The sequence below is a fragment of the Myiozetetes cayanensis genome, unplaced genomic scaffold (assembly GCF_022539395.1).
Source record: "Myiozetetes cayanensis isolate MyiCay16 unplaced genomic scaffold, myiCay2020 scf1, whole genome shotgun sequence".
NCBI classification, from domain to species: Eukaryota; Metazoa; Chordata; class Aves; order Passeriformes; family Tyrannidae; genus Myiozetetes; species Myiozetetes cayanensis.
The window spans coordinates 112,062,932-112,084,270 of NW_026086604.1; the positions used below are offsets into that span (position 1 = coordinate 112,062,932).

At 36.3% G+C, this 21,339-nt stretch overlaps 1 protein-coding gene across 5 annotated transcripts in view; it reads left to right on the top strand.

The window, feature by feature from the left end:
• TOP2B (DNA topoisomerase II beta) overlaps nt 1–21,339 on the top strand; it is a 72,869-nt gene that overhangs the window by 14,280 nt on the left and 37,250 nt on the right. For all 5 annotated transcript variants that reach the window (XM_050329849.1, XM_050329857.1, XM_050329868.1 and 2 more), the window contains exons 2-8: nt 10,980–11,153; nt 11,858–11,948; nt 13,890–13,953; nt 15,168–15,313; nt 15,703–15,800; nt 17,200–17,412; nt 17,498–17,671. In XM_050329849.1, the coding sequence (XP_050185806.1) occupies nt 10,980–11,153; nt 11,858–11,948; nt 13,890–13,953; nt 15,168–15,313; nt 15,703–15,800; nt 17,200–17,412; nt 17,498–17,671 (960 nt within the window). The remainder of the gene's footprint in view (nt 1–10,979; nt 11,154–11,857; nt 11,949–13,889; nt 13,954–15,167; nt 15,314–15,702; nt 15,801–17,199; nt 17,413–17,497; nt 17,672–21,339) is intronic.

The window sequence follows — 21,339 nt, forward strand, 5'->3', positions numbered from 1 at the left end:
TCTGTATTTTCTTTTGGACATAATTTAAAAAGTTACCTTAAAGGAGAAAGAAAAAAGATATATAAAAGAGGATTAAACTGCTTAATCTACTATATTTTTTTTTCCTGATTGGTAAAGTAGAGTTGCAATTGAGATATTAAGCTGTCCTCCTTTCATGGAAGCAGCATGTCTTGAAGAGGTACTGATTTCTTTCGCTCTTTTTTTTTAGCGAATGAGTGAGCCTGGTTAGACTTGGGCTTTCTGTTCCTTCATTAAGATATTGAAAAGTTGCAAGAGGAGCAGATGTATGAAAAACCAGACAAATATCTATCCTAGTGAGGTGCCAAAAACACAGAATATTCTGAGTTGGAAGGGACCCTGAAGGATCTTCAAATCCAACTCTTGAGTTGCACAGCCCCTCCAGGAACTGAACCCACAACCTTGTCATTATTAGCACCAGACTCCAACCAGCTGAGCTAATCTCAGTGTTGAAAGTACCTCTGTCACAGAATATTCTGCACTGGAAGGGATCCACACTGATCATTGAGTCCAGTTTGTGAGTGGCCCATACAGGGGATTGAACCCATGACCTTGGCATTATTAGCGCCGTGCTCCAACCAACTGAGCTAATCTCAGGGTCACTCCAGCTTTCTCGATTGGTGAAGGGATCTTTGAGGAGAGAGCAAGGAACAATATTTTCTTGTCATGACAAAATCACAGGACCTATAAGATAACATTTAGAAGTTTTTTTCTTGTAAATCAAAAGAAGCCGAGATAAAGTAGAGAAAAAAAATTTTCAAAGAGCACTCTGACAACCAGATAAATTGGTATGTAATATTTCCATAAGAACAGTTAGGATTCTGGGGTCATCCCCTAAACAGAGCATCTTTACTTATGAGAAATGGGTAAGTGTGAGCTTCACTCGAGATTTTTCCAGCTGTGGCAACTCTGGCAGCTCTGGGTTATTTGGACTTTTTAGGGTAGTAGTGTATGAACACTTCAGTCTTGCGTTTATTCCCTTGGTAGTTGTGTACCATAGTATAAAGATACAAGAATGGCAAAGTGTCTGGGGAAAAATAGCACGGTCTTAGTCCTGCTGATCTAGAGAGAGCTGTGCTGCATGCAGTCATTCAGGCTGTTCCTCCAGGCATCAGCACAGAGCTTTATGGTGGCTGAGATAGTGGGTTGTGTCATACACTGTTTAGTGACCCCAACTTATTGTTTTCCACGATTGTTATATTACAAGTATTGTCCTGAAAACATTGAGGTTTTGTCACAATCTTGGAGTAAAATGGAGGCAAGTTGCTTGGAGGAGAGCAGTTGCAAGAAGTGAGGCAGTTGTTCTATTTTGTTATTAAGTAGCCCCAGGAGGTTTTTTTTACTTAAAAGCATAAATAAGAGACTGTAAAAGCATGTGAGAAGTTGGCTGAGTGGGGAAGTTCCTTATTGGTCTGCTGGTGGAAAGGAAGGGAGGTGTTCCAGCTACTTGACGAAACAAACCTGAAGTTGCATCGTATTAACCTATCCTTCCTGATATTAGTTAACTCTTTCAGAATATGCCATGTAGACTTTCTTCTTTGCCAGTTGAGTGATAAACATTTGTGACAGGTAACAGAAAGATGATGAAAATGCAGAACAATTTAAAAATAATTTCAAAAAGATTTGAAGTTATTTTATGCATCTTTTATATAGTGTCTCTTATGGAGAGGTGGATTCTTCTGCCTGCCAAGGCGCAGTTCTTAAGTTGCAAGTTAAAGGCTAGAGTTTTGATGATCTCCAAGATTGTCAGCACTTTTAGTGAACAATCCTGAAAGGCTTTTCCTAATTACTTTTGTAGGAATGTTGTGGGAGGATGAGTCGCTGAGGAAGGTGGGGGGGGAGTTTTGGAACAGTATTTAGGCTTTATTGACTCATTGATGCCTCTGTTTTCCTCCTGAATTGCTGTAAATGTCTGGAACACCAATGCTCTGTTTCTCATGGAGTTTACTACAGGATTGAGACTACAATATGCATTATATTCCTGAGACCTGTAAAACATTTCAAGATTTGTAAAGTCTCTAGAGGAGCAGTACATGTTGTGTAGAAGGAGCTGAGCAATTAAACTCAAGCTACTTTTTCTGGTTTTTTTTTTTTTTTTTTTTTTTTAAAGAGCACTGGATTCATATTTATTTTAATATGGTAGAAAAGAATAGATTTTGAAAACAGATTACCAGAAATTATGGCTGTGTTACCATAGATGCTTCTAATAATAAAAAAGCAGAGCAAATTGTTGAGCAAACCGTTGTATAAATGTTTAAAGCTTGTTTGATGTTTGCGACAGGAACAAAAAACAAGAAACAAACCCAAACAAAACAAAAACCACACAAACACCAACAAACAAACAAAAAGAAAGGAAGAAAGTGTATTTTCATTTACTTGGCACCTTGTGTTAAGTAAGTATGTTGCTATTGCTTTTCTGTTGAAGATTTTAGGGAGCAGACTTCTAATGGTTACTACTGATCATGTGGTGTTCATTTTCAGGACACCCCATACATTAGAAGTATGAAAAGCTCAAGGATTGCAGTCAAGGTGTTTTAGTATTTCAGTGCAAGGTTGACAGGGAAATAACCTAAAGGTACACCAATCCTAATATGCTGATGGCTATTACGTTCACGGGAGTTCAAGAATTTGCTTCTCTTGTACAGCAGAGGATAGCTTCCCTTTGCTTTTGGATAACTAACCTCTAGGTGATACGTGCTCTCCTCTATTACTAATGCAATGTGACTAGTAGTCCTCGAGCTGACTAGAAAAGTCTGAGTTTGGGGTGCTATGAATAAAATCTTCATGTGTGGTTTCAGTCACTGCTGCCAGTGTGCTGCAGCTTGACTCGTGTTACTGTGCCAGTCAACATGAGTGAAAAGCCACCCTGCTGGATTTGTTCTCTCTGTGTGTTCTCTTGCAGCATGACTGTCTTAGTCATGAGCGTTGTCTTATTCATGCCTGAAGTTTTCTCTACAGTTATTTTCTAAAGTTTGTTTGCTAATCTGAAAAAAGGTCAGCAGAGTCAAAATACCTCGGTACAAATTCTCGTGTACCTAAAAAGAATCTGTCAGGTTGTGTCAAGTAATCATTGCAATGGAGAAACCTAAGTGTGCTGGGAGTCTGGGGTACTTTCACAGTGCCCAAACTGGTGATGCAGAAAAGCATTAAAAAAAGGTCAAGAATGTAGGAAACACTGAGTTATAAAGAGGTGCTGCCAGATACTAATAACCTGAAGTTCAGATGTCAGTACCTCTAACTTTTTAATTTCTTGGCTAGCAGAGAGTTTGTGTATGAGTTGGCTGATGGAACAGTGGACCAAATGGCTTCATTCAGTCGTTCTAAGGACCACTGTTCTAAGAATCTGTAAGAAAACTGTTGTAAGTTACCTTGAAGTTTAACATCAGTAAATTCCTTTTCTGTGGGTGTATTTTTTTTCCTTACTTGTCTCTGATTTTTTAGCTGGAAAAGATTCTAAAAAGATTAATTTGTTAGCAAATTATTCATAGATGTTGTTTTTGGTACTGTGTAAACAGTATCAAAATTTAGTATTGGAATAGAACTTTTCAGTAGATAGACAACTAAAAAATTTCAAACCCGTAAAAAAATTAGCAGTAAAATTCAGTTAATTTGTCATCATGTAAGGGCAGATGTTAGACACTTCCTTTTAAAGAACATAGTGTATACTAAGATGGGGATCTGAATGTGCTGCTGGTTGTATGCAGACCTGTGCCAAATAAAGCAGAGCTGTTCCTGTACTAATGTAATACAGGTGTAAGTGAATTCATACCTAAAACAATATACATAATCTTCTGGTCAGAAGCAATTACAGTGAGCTTTCATATTTGTACAAAAGTGGTATTCTTCAAAGACTGGTGGAGAAAGCAAATCCCTAAATTTTTATTTAAATTTGGTGTGCAGTAATACTGTGTGTTAATAATCCTAAAATACGAATGATGCTGCATTTATTTCATGTACCTATTTGTTAGGAAGATGAAGCTATTTAATTCAAAGAATGTCATTTCATGGTACAGCTAGGCAATCTGAATGATATCTGTTGAAAAGCGTGGTGGGTTTTTTTAACCATATCCTCCTTAGCTGTGTTTTTACTCTTTTCCTTGCACCACTCCTTGTCTGATTCTCTAGCAAACTTGTTCAGAAAAATCATCCAGTGGACAACTGATTGTTTGTAGTTGATGAAAACTGGAGGGACAGCTGTGTTTCCTCCCCAAACTGGCTTGTTACAGGGGGGGTGGATTTGATTCCACTATAAGGAACAGAGAAGCAGGGGAGGAGGGAAGAAAGAAGGAATTTTTCCCTTTTGGCAGCAATTAACTGTTGCGTTTTTCTATAATGGGGAATTCTGACCGTTCAGAAGCCATTCCATAACCAAATCATTATCACAAAAGTGTATATAATGTGATATTGTCAGAGTCAAGGGCAAAGTGTCAGAATCAGGAAATTAAAAAAAAACCCACAACCAACCAAAACAAAACGTGAGGAATTTCAAACAAACAAACATGTTAGTCTCACTGGAGTAAGACTATTTTTGGGTGAATGTACCAGAAGCTCGTTTCCATAATCAGCTTTGGGAAGGATGTGATAGAGAGATTTAGTTCATGCCACCAATGGTATGCAACAGTCCATGGAAATTTGCTGTGCTAAGAGGGAACTGTTACTTTTGTGTGTTTTCGTCTTGGCAGGAGGGACCAACCATTTGTTAAACACAGCAGGAGAGTGGTTTATTTTGAAACTCCCTCCAGTTTTGTTTTCATGGTGGGAGGTATTCTCAGCCAGAGTTTTCTTTGGGAAAATTGCAAAATGTTTAGGTAAAAATTTATTAATTGTCTATTTTTCTAAGGCAAGAAGAGGCAATTACGATCCAATATGTAACACCACACTGCAGTCAAGTGCATGTTATCTATAGAATTACCCAGTAATTAGCATATTGCACCTATACACTTCTTATTTTAGCATATCTTCCCCAGAAGAGGTAGTTTTGTTTTGAACTGTAATCCCTGGATTTCATGACTTAATTAACCTCCCAAGGTTCTACAGCGTAATTACACTCAGAATTTACTGTCTTGTCCCACTAATTATGCTTATCTTAAACTTTATTTAAGGAAATGTAGGACACACAAATGTAGTGCCATGTGCTTTTCTAAATTGTTATGTCCCAGGGCTGCATTTGCCTCTTCAGGAGTATGTATCAGGAATATTCATTATATGGAGTAGTTTTGATATTAAGGCAGAAAAGACAAAGGTTAATGCTTGTCTGCCAATCTAGAAAATGAGTCCTTTTTTGCCACTTAATATGGGTAAGAAAAAACGGGCAGACTAAAGAAAAATTGTTTTCTTGTTTTGTCGTTTTTTTGTTGTTGTATGGAGTTTGGAGGGGAAGATGACAGTGGCCAATTCAAAATTAAGTCTCTGTAAGTGGGGAGAGACATGAACATTTTTCAGGGTTTTCAACTTCTTGTGATGGTGTGGAATTCAGCTACTTAAATAAAAGTAAAGCTTTCACTTAGAGTAAGGAGTCAAACCAAAGATGTATATTCCAGTTATGGCAGGATAGAAACTGATGATGAAACCTGCCTTCTTCCTTGTAGCTTTACATTTTGTTGTTTATTTAGATAGGAATAGCTTTTCTCTGGTGCTGCCAAACTCTCCAGGTCAAATGTGTATTAAGATTTAGCTCTATTAAGTACAACTGTTTTCAGCATAAATAACCAAACTCAGCATGGTGGCTCAACATGATTTCAAAATGCAAAGAAAGATGACATGACCCAGTTTTCATTAAAAGAAGGCAATAAAAATCTCTGACTTAATATGGATGCCACACATGCTCTTTTGTATGCAGAAATGTCAATGGGTGAGACTAAGAAGAAAAAAAAAAAGGCAAAATGTGAAGAAAGAAGATACCAAAATGTAAAATATGTAAGCTTACAGGTTGAAGATAGATGGTAAAATTGTGTTACCAAACTGTCGTCTATTAGAGACTGTTTGGGTTCTGACTCTTGAGATCATCAAAGGAAAGAATGACTACAGCTTTCACACAGTGTCAGATTAATGTATGGCAAACACAACTGCAAAAGAGAAGCTCTGCAGTCATTGCAATCATACGGGAGAAAGCAGTTACCATGATAAAACATGGTTGTGAGAGCGTGCACGATAGTCTAGATGTAGCAGTTCCTGTCAGCTGAGGATCAGTGTGTTTCTCCATGCAGTTACCACTGTACTTTGTTTAAATGCATCTGTGGGAAACTGGCACCATCTGAGGTCAAAATGTGAAGTATTAACTTCATGTCTTCTAAGAAGGATGCACAGTGGAATAGGTTTTAGCTTTCCAAACTACTTAAGGATGGTCATCTTGCTGACTTGCACATGCAAATGTTTGTCATCATCCTGGAGGGTTAGAAAGTCCACAAGATTATGAAGAATCTGTAAAGTCTTCAGTGTCACAAGAACGTTGGGGAAAGTCATACACTGTGCTTAAAAAAAAAATAGAATTCAGCAACATTAAAATTGCAAAGCAGACCCTGAAAATCGGATAACCTGCAAACAAACAAGCAAAAAGCAGTTCTGTGAGGCAGAAGACTTAAGCCCTTTGTGACACTTGGTTAATTCTCTTTAGGGGTTTTCTCATGAAACAACATCTGGTGCTGTTTTGAGAAGTGTTATTGGAGTTTTAACAATATGAAGATCTTTCATACAGGACAGAATACAAAAGAATTCTTGAGACAATTCCAAAATATACAGAACAACATTATGGTTAAGTGCTTGCCCAGTTTAAAAAAAAAAAAAAAGAAAATAAAAAAGGGGGTGAGGGAGGATTTTCATGCTAAATTTACTTGTACTTTGAGTAGTAAAAACTCTGAATTTGAAAACACTTTTAAATTTTGGTGGGTTTTTGTTTGATTGGGGAGGTTTTTTTGTTTGTTTGTTTTTTTCAAGTTATCAAGGAAAACATAGTAGGAAGACTGTGGAGGATGTTTATATCCATAGATCTATATCCCACATTTGCTAATAAAGATTTTAGCTTTTTTGGAGTAAGTTCTAAATGTTGCTTGAACCCTAAAAACCTCCATTCAAGGTGGAGACACGGGGATTCAGAATTGGTCTTCTGAGTACAGCATAGCTCAAAATGCTTGGTCTGGGAAACTGCAGTTCTGTGGACTTCTGATCCTTGCATGCTTGCATAATAACATTCATTTGTGTAGTTGAATACTTTCTGGCTTTTGATTTTATGCTTGTATTTCAGAGTGTTGAGTATGTTCTGAATGTTTATAACATGAGTGTTTTTTGCATACAGAATATATACTGTACTTGGAGTATTGTACAAATAAAATCTCTATGACAGTCAAATAAACTTAAGTAGGGCATGATGGAAAAGTGCTTGTGTTGTCTTCCTAAAAACTATAGAATTAAAATTTTTTGAGACTCCTTTTTCCTTTTTTTTTTTTTTTTTAAATATCCATTGACCATGAAAATGTTATGCTGATCCTTTATGTATTTTTCTCCCCTCTTAAATCATACATTATCATCTTCCAATTAGTGTGTTATAAATGGTAATAGACATAGCTGTCACAGGGAGTACAGCAACAAGATCTTTACTACTGCTGGGTTACAGCAATCTCACTGTTCCCCAGGAGGTGACACTTCTGCAGGACTAGCTTTTTTTAGGCAGCAAAGTTTGTCTTGGTGTGACCTCTGTTGTCTATCAACATTACAACAATGTGGAAGCATCTCAAGAGCAGACACAGTTTTGGTACTCTGTATTTATTACTGATGAATTGGGAAGTATGAACTCCCAAGTTTTGAGTAAGGCTTTCACTGGAAAACAGAAATGCATTTCCTAGTGCTGTATTAATGGCAATAGCTTGTCGGAATCCCTTCCCAATAATTTTGTTCTGTAGTAGTTTTTTACAATCTAGAGATACTTGTTCAGTCATAATAAAATTGACTTTTTATAATCTTCTGATTCTTACTCTACTTGTCCCACAACACTTTTGCTGTTGGAGGTAGGCAAATTGTAGCCTAAATCTTTTAGGCTAAAATTTGAGTTCTTACTTTATGTTAATGTGTTTGCTGAGTTGTGTTGGTGGTTAGACCCTAGCCCTCAGTTGCTGTACTGGTAGAAGCATTTTGGAGAGCTGTTTCAGAACAGTCCTAAGAATACAGTACTGCTATACATGACAGCAGAAGAACTGGTATGTGATCACTGCCCATCACGTACTTCACCTGTTGTAAAAACTTGAAGCCTAAGAACTGGGAGCAAATAAAACAGTTCAGTTTGAACAAGATTCTGGTGGTCTTTAAACCTGTAATTCTTTTGTTTTCTATATGAATTGCATCTCCTCTGTTCCATTTTTTCAATCTTACTGCATCTCAGAAGTACTATTTTATTTTCCTGCTGTCTACTGGGCCCTTTAGAACAAGTGAGCATAGTGAAACTGCTAACAGAGCTGTGGAACCAGTGAGCTAAGGGTGACTCCTATGAGGTATGATGTCCAAAATTATCATAAAGTAAAAAATATTTATATACACATACAGTTAAACTCATTGGAAGCCTGGACATTATTCAGAGAACTACTTCAGTGAAATAAAATTTATGTTGCAACTATTGGCAGTGCTTCTTTAGTAACAATTCTCATTCCTCCTCTTCCATATATCGGTTTAATGTGTCTGTTTGCAAACTCCTGTTTCATTTCTGCCTGCTTAGCTGATCCATGGCTAATCTTTCTAGGGTGGTGGTTACAGGGTTGTCGTAGTTTAAGACCAAATGACAGTGGAGGCTAAAGTAACTTGGATGCCAAAGCTCTCTAATCACACATGTGATTTTGCAACCTCCCTGTTTGGCAGGAGATGTGATGGACTCCAGAAGAATAGTCATGAGAGTTTGTGTTGTGGTTCCAACTCTGCTGTGTGTAATCCTGGTGCAGGATTGTGAGGTTCCCTGGATTCTTTCTCCCGCTTGCTCTGGGTGCTGTCAGATATAGGACTAGGTAGTAGAGAACGTGATTCTCATTTGGCATGTTCAGGTCTACTTGTGGCCAAATAATTGGCTGTTGTCATCACTGGTGCACATAACCTGCTTGTCTCTAAGGATTTGGAAGTATGTGTTTCCTAGCATTTCCATAAATAAACTAGAAAAATGTGATTTCTAAATGTTGAAGAAAAAGGTAATTTCCCCTATTCTGAATAGAATTAAATGCTTTATTCCTGTGCCTGGTGGCCCGGGCAGACGGAGGTGTAGAGGCATCAAAGCTTGAATACTAGAAGCTGGAAAAGAGAACTTGGATTAATACGTGGATAATTGTATGCTATAGGTTGGTGTTTGGCCTTTTTGATTCTGCTGAGGTTGTTTATGTGAGTTCAGTATCCTGGGCTTCTTTTTCCTATGAGTTTATGTGGTTTCTTACCCTTTGGTTTCAGTGCTATCCGAGGCTGCAACAAGGGCTGGACTGAGAGAAAAGTGATGAAACTTTCCCTTGGCTGCAAAATTTGCATGATGACTGGTTAATCCAGGGTTAGAGTTTAGCCTGTATTTACTTTATGTAGATGAGTACTGGGAACAGTTAAATGAGAGGAAAAAGATTTACCTGAGAGGCAAGTGGGTTTTGTCCTCGTTATTTGTCTGTTGATGGTTTTTACTAGTCATGTAAACTGTTTCAAAGTTGGTAAACCCCCTTTAAGAGAAGGAGACTATTTCAGATACTGGGCAACTAAGGCCAGAATTTATTAGGTCTACTAACCAGGACACTAAATCATGTGAGTTCAAGTTATGTTTATTGGTATTTTTAAGATAATTCCAATTTACAGGTGGAATGTATACTGTAAAATGTCATACCTAGTCTCTTTGTGTATATATACCTTTTCTGTCTCAGAATAGGGTTATTCTATATTTGGTTGTTCTCAGATATTTTAACTTTCACGTGGTTTTCATTCAATGGCAAGGAGGTATTTATGAGAAAAAAAAATTGCTGGAAGTGCACCAAATCCCTCCCCCCACCAAAGTGGATTAGTTTACTGTAACACTGCTTGTTCTTCAAGACATTTTTTATAAAATCCAGACATATGAGTCTTGAATTCCGTTTAAATTGCTATGTTAGCCTATATGATTCTCTTTTTTTTACAGTCCTTGACTTATTTCATAGAACTGCAGAATGGTTCGGTTTGGAAGGGACCTTAAAGATCATCTAGTTCCAATCCCTGCTGCCATGGGCAGGGATACCTTGCATTAGACCATGTTGCTCAGAGCTTCATCCAACCTGACCTTGAATAATTCCAGGGATGGGGCATCCACAACTTATGTGGGCAACCTATTCAGTGTCTCACCACCTTCACAGTCAAGAATTTCTTCCTAAAATCTAATCTAAACCTCCTCTCTTTCACTTTGAAGCTGTTCCCGCTTGTCACTTCCCTACATGCTCTTGTCTTCTACATAGACTCTCCCCTTTTATCATGAAGCATTCTAAACTGGGATTGTACCAGGTTTAATCACTTCAATAGAGAATGTAAATTATAGCAATTGAGAATCATTACAGTATTTCTTAATTCCCACTGAATGAATCGGCCACACTATAATGTAAAAGAGCAGTTTTGCTGTTATCATTCAGAACAGTAATCGGTGGTTTGGATTCAAATGCTTAAGCACAAAATGGGCGTTATAAATACTTAGCCTGAGGAGGTGAGTGTCTTTTGTAATATGCTGTTGTTTCCTTATTTTGGTTTATTGTACTTAGTAAATCAATTCAAGCTGAAGTTTGAATATGTTACAATTTGTTAAGAATCTGTCATATAATCTGTTACATTTTTTTCTCTGGAAGGATAGCTTGATCTTAATGCATCTGAAAACTGAGCATTTAAATTATGTGACAGGTTTTGATTGTAATTTAAATCTCTGTCAGATTTTATTTGTATCTTGAAAGTGACGGATTGAATGAATGAGGTTGATTGTTGGTTTGGGGTTTTTTTTTTAGACGTTATTTGATAATCAGATGAATGCTTCAAAAAAAGAAGACTCAGAAAGCATTAATAAAAATGACACTTCTAAGAAGATGTCTGTTGAGAGAGTTTATCAGAAAAAGACACAGCTTGAGCACATCCTCCTCCGTCCAGATACCTACATTGGGTCAGTTGAACCCTTAACTCAGGTAAGTGTGACTAAATTTAAAATCTAATAGTTTTTGCTGTTTTAATGAGGAAATTACTACTCTGGTTAATAAATAGGCAGAGCTGAATTAAATTGGATTCTGAATTATAATGTTAAAAAGTGTGGTCATGTCTGTGCATGCAGGTGTAAGAAAGGGACGAGAGAAGGCTTTTTAAAGTAGTGCTTGGTTCATCTGAAAAGAAATACTCAGAAAATATTGAGGTCCAGTCAAAACACAAACACACATATCTATGTGTGTAAACACACAGTTACGTGTGCATATGTCTGTGCCTACAAATGTGCCTCCGTGCACACACACGTGTGTATATACAAATATACGTGCATATTTGTAAGTAGCATTTGTTCTAGGTCCAGAAGTGCTTTGGTCTGTTTGTTTAGATAGAGAACAGAGAATTTAAGCCTCCTGCTGGCACTTTCTTCAGCTGTTTTTGTGAAGTTGCAAACTGCTTTGAACCTCACTGTCTACACTATTGGGAGTTCCCTGCCGAGCAGAAAATAATGGATTTTCATTATGGAATTTTTTGCAGGTACAGTTGTAATTTTTGCTAAACTTCTGCTCCTGCTTTTGTCTTGTATGACAGCACCAATCAGACTGTAAGAGTGAAGTTCCTTAAGGAAATAGGGAAACATAGACTGCTTTACCAAGACAGTAAATATTTTTATTTCATTTTTGTTTACATGTAGTTAATGTGGGTTTATGATGAAGATGTAGGAATGAATTGCAGAGAAGTTACCTTTGTTCCAGGCTTGTACAAGATCTTTGATGAAATTCTTGGTAAGTATTTTTAACAATAATATTGCATTAGCATTAAGGAGTACATGCTTTTCCAAGTTCTATAAGTACATTAATTTGTATCTAAGTTTAAATCACAGAATTGGAGCCCCACTAAACTGTAGTGCATTCTACAGAACAGTTTAAACAGGGAAGAGTTTTCAGTTGAACTTGTAAGAAAGTGTAAATATTTGTTACTGAATGTCCAAACTAGATAATTCTTTATGATCAATATTGTTACAAGATTTTTGATCTGTGTAATCTATTAGGGCTACAGTTTTAAGTAACATTTGGAAGAAGATTATTCCTCCTAAAGAATGAACTTCTAAGTTGTCTGAGTGTTCACTTAAATCATCGTTTCATGAATCATTGCAATTTCATCCTTGTGTACAGAATGATAGTGATACTGGTCTTTCATGGGTCATTTCTAGACTTCAGGCAGTTTTAAAATGAATAAATATCATATTGTCATTAAAAAGCATGGTGACTGAGCACAAACAAATGATTTTTAGAAAATTACGTCAGAAGTCACTGAGTTACTGTGACTTACTAGTTTATGGTGTTCTCTTGGTGACAGGAACACATCAAAGATTAGCAGAGATGTGCAACATCTGAATATTGTGCTGTCTGCTAAACTGATATTTTGGGCTAATTGACAGGAATTTTTTTTATTTTTTATTATTTTGTTGTAAGGATTGGCAGGATTACCTCATAAACTAAATTGTGGTTTACTGTGGTCAATGGAAGTTTTGTCATGACCTTTATTAGGTTCACAACTTCCACATCTCTACATCTGTGCTTTACAGCATTGCAGCCTTTGAGGCAATAAAGCTTATATCTCTGCCAATGGAAAAGAATGTTTTTTTTTTTTTAACTGACTACTTAATTTGGTATATATGGGAAGGAAAATCTTTAATTACTTCTGTTTTGAGTGCTACCTCATAGATGTAATTTTTGGGCTTCTCATGTTTTGTGGACCACTTCCATATTGTCTCATTGAAAAGGAAGATCATTATCCTGTAATTATTGTAGTACCGAATGGCTTATTGCTTCTTTATATAGCACTGGTAAGTGCTCCACAGAGTGTGGTTTGAGACCTAGGGGTCAGTGTAATAACATCGTGAAAATGGGACATCGTAGCTATGCATGCTCTTGAATGAAACTGCCCTTAATGATTTTAGCAAAAACACCTTGAAATATCTGATCTTATACTGAGATCCTTGTCATCTATTGAGATATTGTACTTTGGTGTTTTGGGGTTTTATCATCATCTCTTTCATGGGAGATGAGACAAATACTGAAAATGACTGTAACTTGCTTTCATGGTTAATGGACACAGTCACATTTCTGCTTTCTGTAGTTCATCTACATGGGAGTGCAGTTTAATTAAATTCTGATCAAATGTTAATTTTCAGTTGTCCTTATTATGATCCTAAACTGTAGCTGTAAGTCTCACAGGCTATATAACTTTTGCTGCAGTTAAAACACTCTTAACGGATGTGACTTTTTTGGTGGGTTTCAGTGACAAAACAAAGCGTAAACTGCTCTGGTGATGCCTATAATTTTCTAGGGTTTTTCAGATATGTGGTATAATAAGAAGCCAAACAAGAACAGCAAGAGAAGAATGAAGTGCTCAGTATGCTAAGAACAGTTATGAGAACAGGTTCACAAAATACACTTCCATATTTATTTCTGAGGTAGTCTAACTGCTTGAAATAGAGTCAGTAATTATAAGAAGGTTGAAAAATATCTTCTTGCAGATACTTGGCCATATTTATAGACTTCACTGCTAAGATACAGAATATACAAAGACCTACCAGATTAAGAAATACCTGCACTAATGTAATTTGTGGTATATGTATATATGTATACAAACAGTTTTACAGATCAAGAAGTTAATTGTTGCTCCTATGAAGTGTTAATTTGTGCTACTTTGTTTCATAGTAAATGCTGCTGACAATAAGCAGAGGGACAAGAATATGACTTGTATTAAAATATCCATTGATCCGTAAGTAAAAGTGTGTTTTCATTTGCTTTCCCTGACAGTGCTGTTGTAGTTTAGATTGGTACAAGCAATTTTACCAATTAAATTGGATTTCTTTAAAACAAAGTATTTTTAGAATTATTTCCATTAGCTTCATATTTTAAGATGAAGAAGTGAATTAAAAGTGGTTAACAATAAGTGCTACCATTCTGAATTTATAATAAATTGCTTTCCTAAACCATTCATTAATGTTTGATTGAATGAAACTTAAAACCAGAGGATCATAAAATTCATGATGAGATGAAAGCTTGGCAGTGCATAACTATAGCCAGCCGGGTTACTTATAAATCATAAATACCAGCTTTGAGGTTTTGTAACACAATTTTGCACCTCTTGAACTTCTGTGTTAACCCCTTTAGCATTAGGATAAGGTTGTGTTTCAATTAGTCAGCTGTATCACACTGAAATTTCATATTGCAAACATATCATTACCATTGTTTTTTGAAACTGAATACTTAGAGATAATTTTTAATGAGAAGGACTGCAGTTTAATAGGTGCAGATTGGATTCCTTTAGTAGTACCTTTTCAGTGACATTTAACTGAATAATAAATGTTTCAGACACCTAGTTTTCAGACCTAACCTTCAGGATAAATATGCTGAGAAGTAATTTCTCTGCTTTCATCCTGGAGTGGGAAGGAAATAGTAGTGTAAATCTGCCTGACCTGTAATGATTTTGAACTCTCTAATACTCAAAAATGAAAGTTCTGTGTAAGAGCTAGAAATATTCATGATGCCAGATGTTGATGGATTTTGGCACCAATACATAAAATAAGTTACAATGTTTATCATAAATCAGAAATAGCAGTTTTAATCAAATGATAACTTGGCTGTGTCTGGATGGACTTCAGTGAAACCTAAGAAGCTACATCTCTAACTTGAGTGTCATTCTGTCACTAAACTTCAGGATGCTGTTGCAGATCATGTTGATAGTGAGAGCTCTTCAAACAGATTTTTGGATGTTATTTTTATGTTACAAAATACTGTCGTGTATGGGCAATTAAGCTCCCTCTTTCAAGACATCTAATAAGCACAAATGAGTGTAATTAAAATCATTAGAACTGTGAGTAAATGTGGTAAGAATATGGTCTTTTGTTATATTTTTAGGTAGTTATTTAAACAGGTATGCAGAAGTCTGTTTTCAAGATTAATTTTCCTAATGTCTTCAATATCTTACAGGGAATCAAACATTATCAGCATATGGAATAATGGAAAGGGTATACCAGTTGTGGAACACAAAGTAGAAAAAGTATATGTACCTGCTTTAATCTTTGGGCAGCTGCTAACATCCAGCAACTACGATGATGATGAGAAAAAAGTTACAGGCAAGACTATTTACTGTGCTTTGTTTTATTCAGTTAGGCCATTGTGCACTTCTTCAGTATGTTCTGCCTTTGTAATTCTTCTCTTTCTGTTCTATTTCTTAACATGTAATTACGTAGTCACCATTACTGTAGCTCTTTTATTAGAGTAAAAAGACTTAAAGGACTTATCTTTTTCTTTTTTATTGCCAGTATTTACAGGCAACATTACATCTATAATGTCAGTGCTTATTATTGAGTAACAAACAGCATAGTTTTAGATTTTAATTCTATTCATGTAAGCACATAAACATTTGTGCTCTTGAAATGGAGAAATAAATTTAATAAGTTAGGACATGATTTTTTATCCTAAATTTAAACTGACCCTAGTTTACTATATGTTGTTTTTTCAGGTGGGCGCAATGGCTATGGTGCAAAACTTTGTAACATATTTAGTACAAAGTTTACAGTTGAAACTGCTTGCAAGGAATACAAACACAGCTTTAAGCAGGTATAGAAATGTTCTTTTTTTTTTTTTTGCTGTAGTTATAAATTTAGTTTAGCACATATATTTCAGGAATATTTAATGAGATTAATCATTTCTCATTCAAATGGATGTGTAGAATTTACGGGCTAGGTTAGCTCAGTCAGTAAAACTGGTATTTCTATGTATTAGGCTTTTTGGGTCAAGTAATACTTTTTTCAGAGGGTTAGGTTACTAAAAATGAAAAGCAAATTTCTGTTAAAACTAAGGTATATTCATGGAATATATTAAATTGAAACATTTTATAATTGCTGTTGTATGATTTGCCAAAAAATCTTTCTGTTTTGCTATGCAAACATGGAAACAATTATCTGTGTAATTTTGTATAGTGTTAAGAAACAGATTTTTCAGTGTTTATGTCATGAATTTCATTAGCCCTAACTGGACTTAAGTGCAAACCCCCCATTTGAACCCATTGCTTGTTGTTCGCCTGCAGACCAAGGATTGAATGTAATCAGATCTGTTGTATACAACTTTGAGATGGCCACCTTTCTGGAAGTTCAAATAACTTTGGTAGAGTATTAGATACCTAAGTTCCTTGACTTTGGAGTCCTTCCCAGTTGGTGGATCCTTCTCTTTCTTTCTGGACAAAGAATTAATTTCTAGTCATGCTGTCATGTCACTACATAAATAATACATTTAATCCGTTATGCTTGTCTCTTAAAAAATGTAATATTTTCTGCTGACTGCCAAAGGGCAGATTAATATTGATTTAATTTTACTTTTGGAAAATGACATGCTTTATGACTTAAAAGTGCTACATTTTCCAGTATTTTCAAAATTTTGAAAATTTAGTACAACTGAACTTTGATACATGCTGTGAACAGACTTTCTACTTGATCACATAAATGTGCCCATGTTCTTAGACAGGGAACAACACAAGACTCCTGAGTCAACTCTGAGCTCCTTGGTTTTTCCAAGAGGCATGCTTTGGCAAACTGGTCAGCCACCAAGATGCTGTCTCGGAGACTACCAAGCCTCTGCACAGGGACCAATAAGCCTCTCTATAGAAGTGTGTAGTAGATTGAAACTGTTAAACGAATGGGTAATAAGGACTTTAAAGCCAGCTCACTTGTATCTAATTTAGTAAGTTCTGGGAGGGGCTCTATTTGCGTTGGAATTGTGTCTACCGGTGTAGTAATACCTGCAGGTTTACAAAACCAGCAAATGTTCTGTCACCTATGCTTGTGCTTATCTTTGTAAAACAATTAATTTTGTATAGTGTTTTACCAGAGGAAACTTGTAAAAGAAGTTTGTGAGCTTTTTGCTGTGTAACTGTTACAATCCTAGCATAGTTGGAAAAGGGAACAAAGGAGGAGGATGACATGTATTGTAAACTAACATCTAAACTGTTTTGTTTCCAAAGACTTGGATGAACAACATGATGAAGACCTCTGAGCCCAAGATTAAGCATTTCGATGGTGATGACTATACATGCATTACATTCCAGCCAGACCTATCTAAATTTAAAATGGAAAAACTTGATAAGGATATTGTGGCCCTCATGACAAGGCGAGCGTATGATTTGGCTGGCTCGTGCAAAGGAGTCAAAGTCATGTTGAATGGGAAGAAATTACCTGTAAGAGTAATAATTTAAAGCACCTTGAGCATACTGAGTATTTGGTAATGAGGAGAACAGTGATTGTTACATATGTTACCTGCAGGTAAATGGGTTCCGCAGTTACGTAGATCTCTACGTCAAAGACAAGCTGGATGAAACTGGAGTCGCGCTCAAAGTTATTCATGAGGTTGTGAATGAACGGTGGGACGTGTGCCTCACTCTGAGCGAGAAGGGGTTCCAGCAAATCAGCTTTGTAAATAGTATAGCTACCACAAAGGTGAGTAGTTGGATCAAACGGTAAAAAAATGGAAATGATAAAATACGTGCTGAGGTTATACTCGGTCAGGGGCTTGATAAAAAGTAAAACGGGGTTACTACAAATAAACACGTGAGAGAATCCTTTGTTTGAGAGGAACTGGCAGAGCAATTGGATGGAATCAAAATACATTCATAGCAGTATTTCTACGTATGCCTGAGTTTTGAAAACACTACTAATCATTATCAGTGATGTTTTATGTGAGCATACATGGTATTGATTAAAATTAATGGAAGTAATTTATTCCTTCCTTCATTTTTAACACATTGTAGTAAGGTAATTCTTAAAATAAGGTAAAAAATGTACAAACCTCTTTGAAGCTACCAGTAGCAAGTTTTGGAAGACAAAAATGGCTTTTGGTGTTCTTGAAAAAATACCTGTCGATTTATTGCTTTATGTTGTATAAAATTGGCTAAAGTGTTGAGATTAATTTTCTTTTACCTAGACAAGGGTATCTAGGTTTTCTTTGTACTTAGTAACAACTGTAGTAGTAGTGAAATGATACTGTAGAGAAACCTTCAGTGATGATAAGGCAGCAATATGCTCAGCATATTAAAGTGCAGCTTTGTGCTTCTTAAATTGCTGGGGTGGTCAGGCACCAAGGCTATTGCCTGAAATCAACTGGCATAACACTCATTTACTCCCATTTGGCATGGACCAGGTTTAGGGATCTGAGATCCACCATGGTGAAAGAAAGTCTTTGTCATTTCTGCTCTTCATAAGTTGCACTTGATGAGTGATCTAACAACTAGACAGTCTAGTTGTTAGATCTAGCAGATTTTAACAAGCTTTCCAAAAGATGGGAATGGTGAGAACTGGTAATCAGAACCTTAAAAACCTCGACTTGTGCAGATCTCTTCTAAGACAGTCAGAAGAAAATTCTGATGGTAGCATGAGTGGTTCCTAAGCACCAGTGGTTACACTGAGTGGAGTCCCCAGTCCTGCAGGTGCCCAGAGGTATCAGTGTTAGCCTCGGTGGTTGGTGATGTGTAACCAGTGCTTTGGTGGGATATAATTTTTACTGCACAACTTCTTTTCAGTCATGTTCAGTTTAGCTGAACAAAACGTTCAGTGGTAATGGGGAAAGTTCATTTCATTCTAGAATATTTAGTTTCTAAGTGTGCATGTTAATTAAGTTCTTATCTGATACTTGTTCAAAACTAAGGATGACAAATATATCTGGTAGTTGAAGGGTTACAACTTAATTTTAATTCAGGCCTCTTTATGCAGCATAAAGAAGCATAAAACCATAACCTTAAAGATGTATACAATACTTTTATGAGGAAGCTGCCAATATAGAGAAACTTAATTGTGCTTGATACCAGGTTAAGAAAATGTGTTTGAAAAAAATGAATACTTATTGACTTCTAAGTCAAATATATCACATACGCTTACTCAAAATTTTGAATTTTACTTTTTTGGATCAATTTTCACCCATCACACAGCTACACATACATTGTTATCATATATTCTCTAAGCAAATTCATAGAAAAAAGTACTGTGTATTCCTCAATGGTAAGTGGTGTAATTTCTAGTTTTTCCCACTCTCCTGATCCATGCCTTATGTGTGTGACTGGAGTTGGAATGTTCAGGGCCAGTGAACCACCTCACCGGCAACTGATGTGCAGCTACCCACTGATGAGACATAATGACTAGAAACTAACAGTGTCAACTGCCTGTCCCTTTGTCTGAGGAGCCCATTTCAGCTGTGTTTTGGTTATTTATCACCGTTTGCTGAAAGCTTTTCATTTCTGTTTCTGGATAAATTTCACCCAGTCATAACTTCCCTTCTGCCTTTTTTAAACTTCCTCTAAATTCCAAACAAGTTTTTTTTTAGGTTCTGGGATTGTTTTTTTGAGGGGCATTTGGAAGGTCAGGCAGTATGCTGAGGCACACCTCAGTTGTTTGGTTCTTGTAAATTTGTTACCTTGGTCAGCTCCCCATTTATTCAAAATTTTGCTACAGTAGAGCACACAGAATTTGACTTCAGACTCTGAGGCAGCATTTGAAAGAATGTTTGTAGCTATTACAGTTGTACAAATAACCTTTAGAGGGAGACTTGTAAACTGATTAACTATGGTCTTCTCAAGCTCAGAATTTCAAATATTAGCTGTCGTAGAAATCGTATATTCTACTTCTGCAATGTAGAATATACTCCCATTACTGTTAGATTCCTTTTACACATGTAAATCAGTAGTCCTTGTTAAGAGGTAATAGAGCTACAACAGACTGTTTGATTTTGTTTTTTCCCAGTTATTAACATAGCAATCTAATAATATTTTTGATATGGTGTTGCTGCTAACTTGAATACTGTTAATCATTTTAGCAGAAATTCCCAGCTAATAACAGTTGCAATGTCAGAGAGTAGACTTGGATGGAGGGAGAATCCCAACCTTTTAAAATTTGCTGGAGTTCAGCAAGAAATTCAGGACTATTCCAGTTTCAGGTTTTTCTAATAAAATAAGTACAATAGAAAACAAATGCAAAAGAAATTAGTATTTTATTTGCATAGCTAATTAAATGAAAACTTCAAATTTATAATTAGCTTATGAACTTTTCTGCCATATAAACCATCTATCTGTCTGTAGAATTTAAATTTAGCTTACCTCCCAATGAATTGGGCTATTGGCTATTCACAATGATAAGAACAGAATGTATATAGGAAGCAGTCAAAGCTCCATTTTTAAGGTTTTCAATTGTTAATGTTTCATTAGATGCCTTTACATTCTGAAATTTGCAAGACTGGGATTCCAGTCACTACCTTCTGGAAGAAGGAAGGTTATGCAGTCCCAGCGCTGTTTTCCCATAGTGCAGAAGTCATCATAACCACAGACAGCCCTCTAGATTTGGAGCGTCTTGTACGGAATTGCTGAGACGGCTGAGTCGGTTCTGGGCTGTTACGGTTCCGTAGTGGGTACTTGTGCCACCTGCTGGTGAGATGGTTGAGAGGTTCCCAACGCCGAGCTCTGAGCGTGGCTCACGCGCGGCTGCACACTTGGAAATGGACACAGGGATGGGGAACTGTTATAATAACTAATACCACCTAGGAACAAGAGTTACTGGTAAGCCACTGGTTTTTTTTATATGAAATATCAAAATAGTTTTAACAAAATGTTTGAAGTGCTAAAATTCTAAAAAAAAAAAAAAAATTACTGAAGTTGTAAATACAAAAATATGCTGAGATGTTCCCGTGAGGATAAGTTTCCAGTACTGTGATGGGTAAAAGTAATGCATCTCAAGATTGCCATTCAACTGTGGAATGTTTTTGAAACATGTAATTTGATATTTTCCTGTAGTCACTTTACTTTACTGTTTGGAAATGGATTTATTTTTCTTTAAAGTGGCAGGATATTGATATATCGACTTTCAGTTGAACTCTCTGTGTGCTGAACCTCTGTCATCCATATGTGAATAAAAACAGTTGTGTTTCAATTTTGGTGGGTTTTGGGGTCTTGGGTGTGGTATTTGTTTGTTTGGTGTTTAGGAAGAAATCCCATGAAAAAATACCTTGTATGGTGCTTCTGAAACACACCAGTGGTTTGTGTTTCTGTTTTAGTAGGTGACTCTAGGGATTGACAGAAAACATAGATGGTTTCTTTAAAGTGCAAGTTCTGGTTTGGTTATGACTA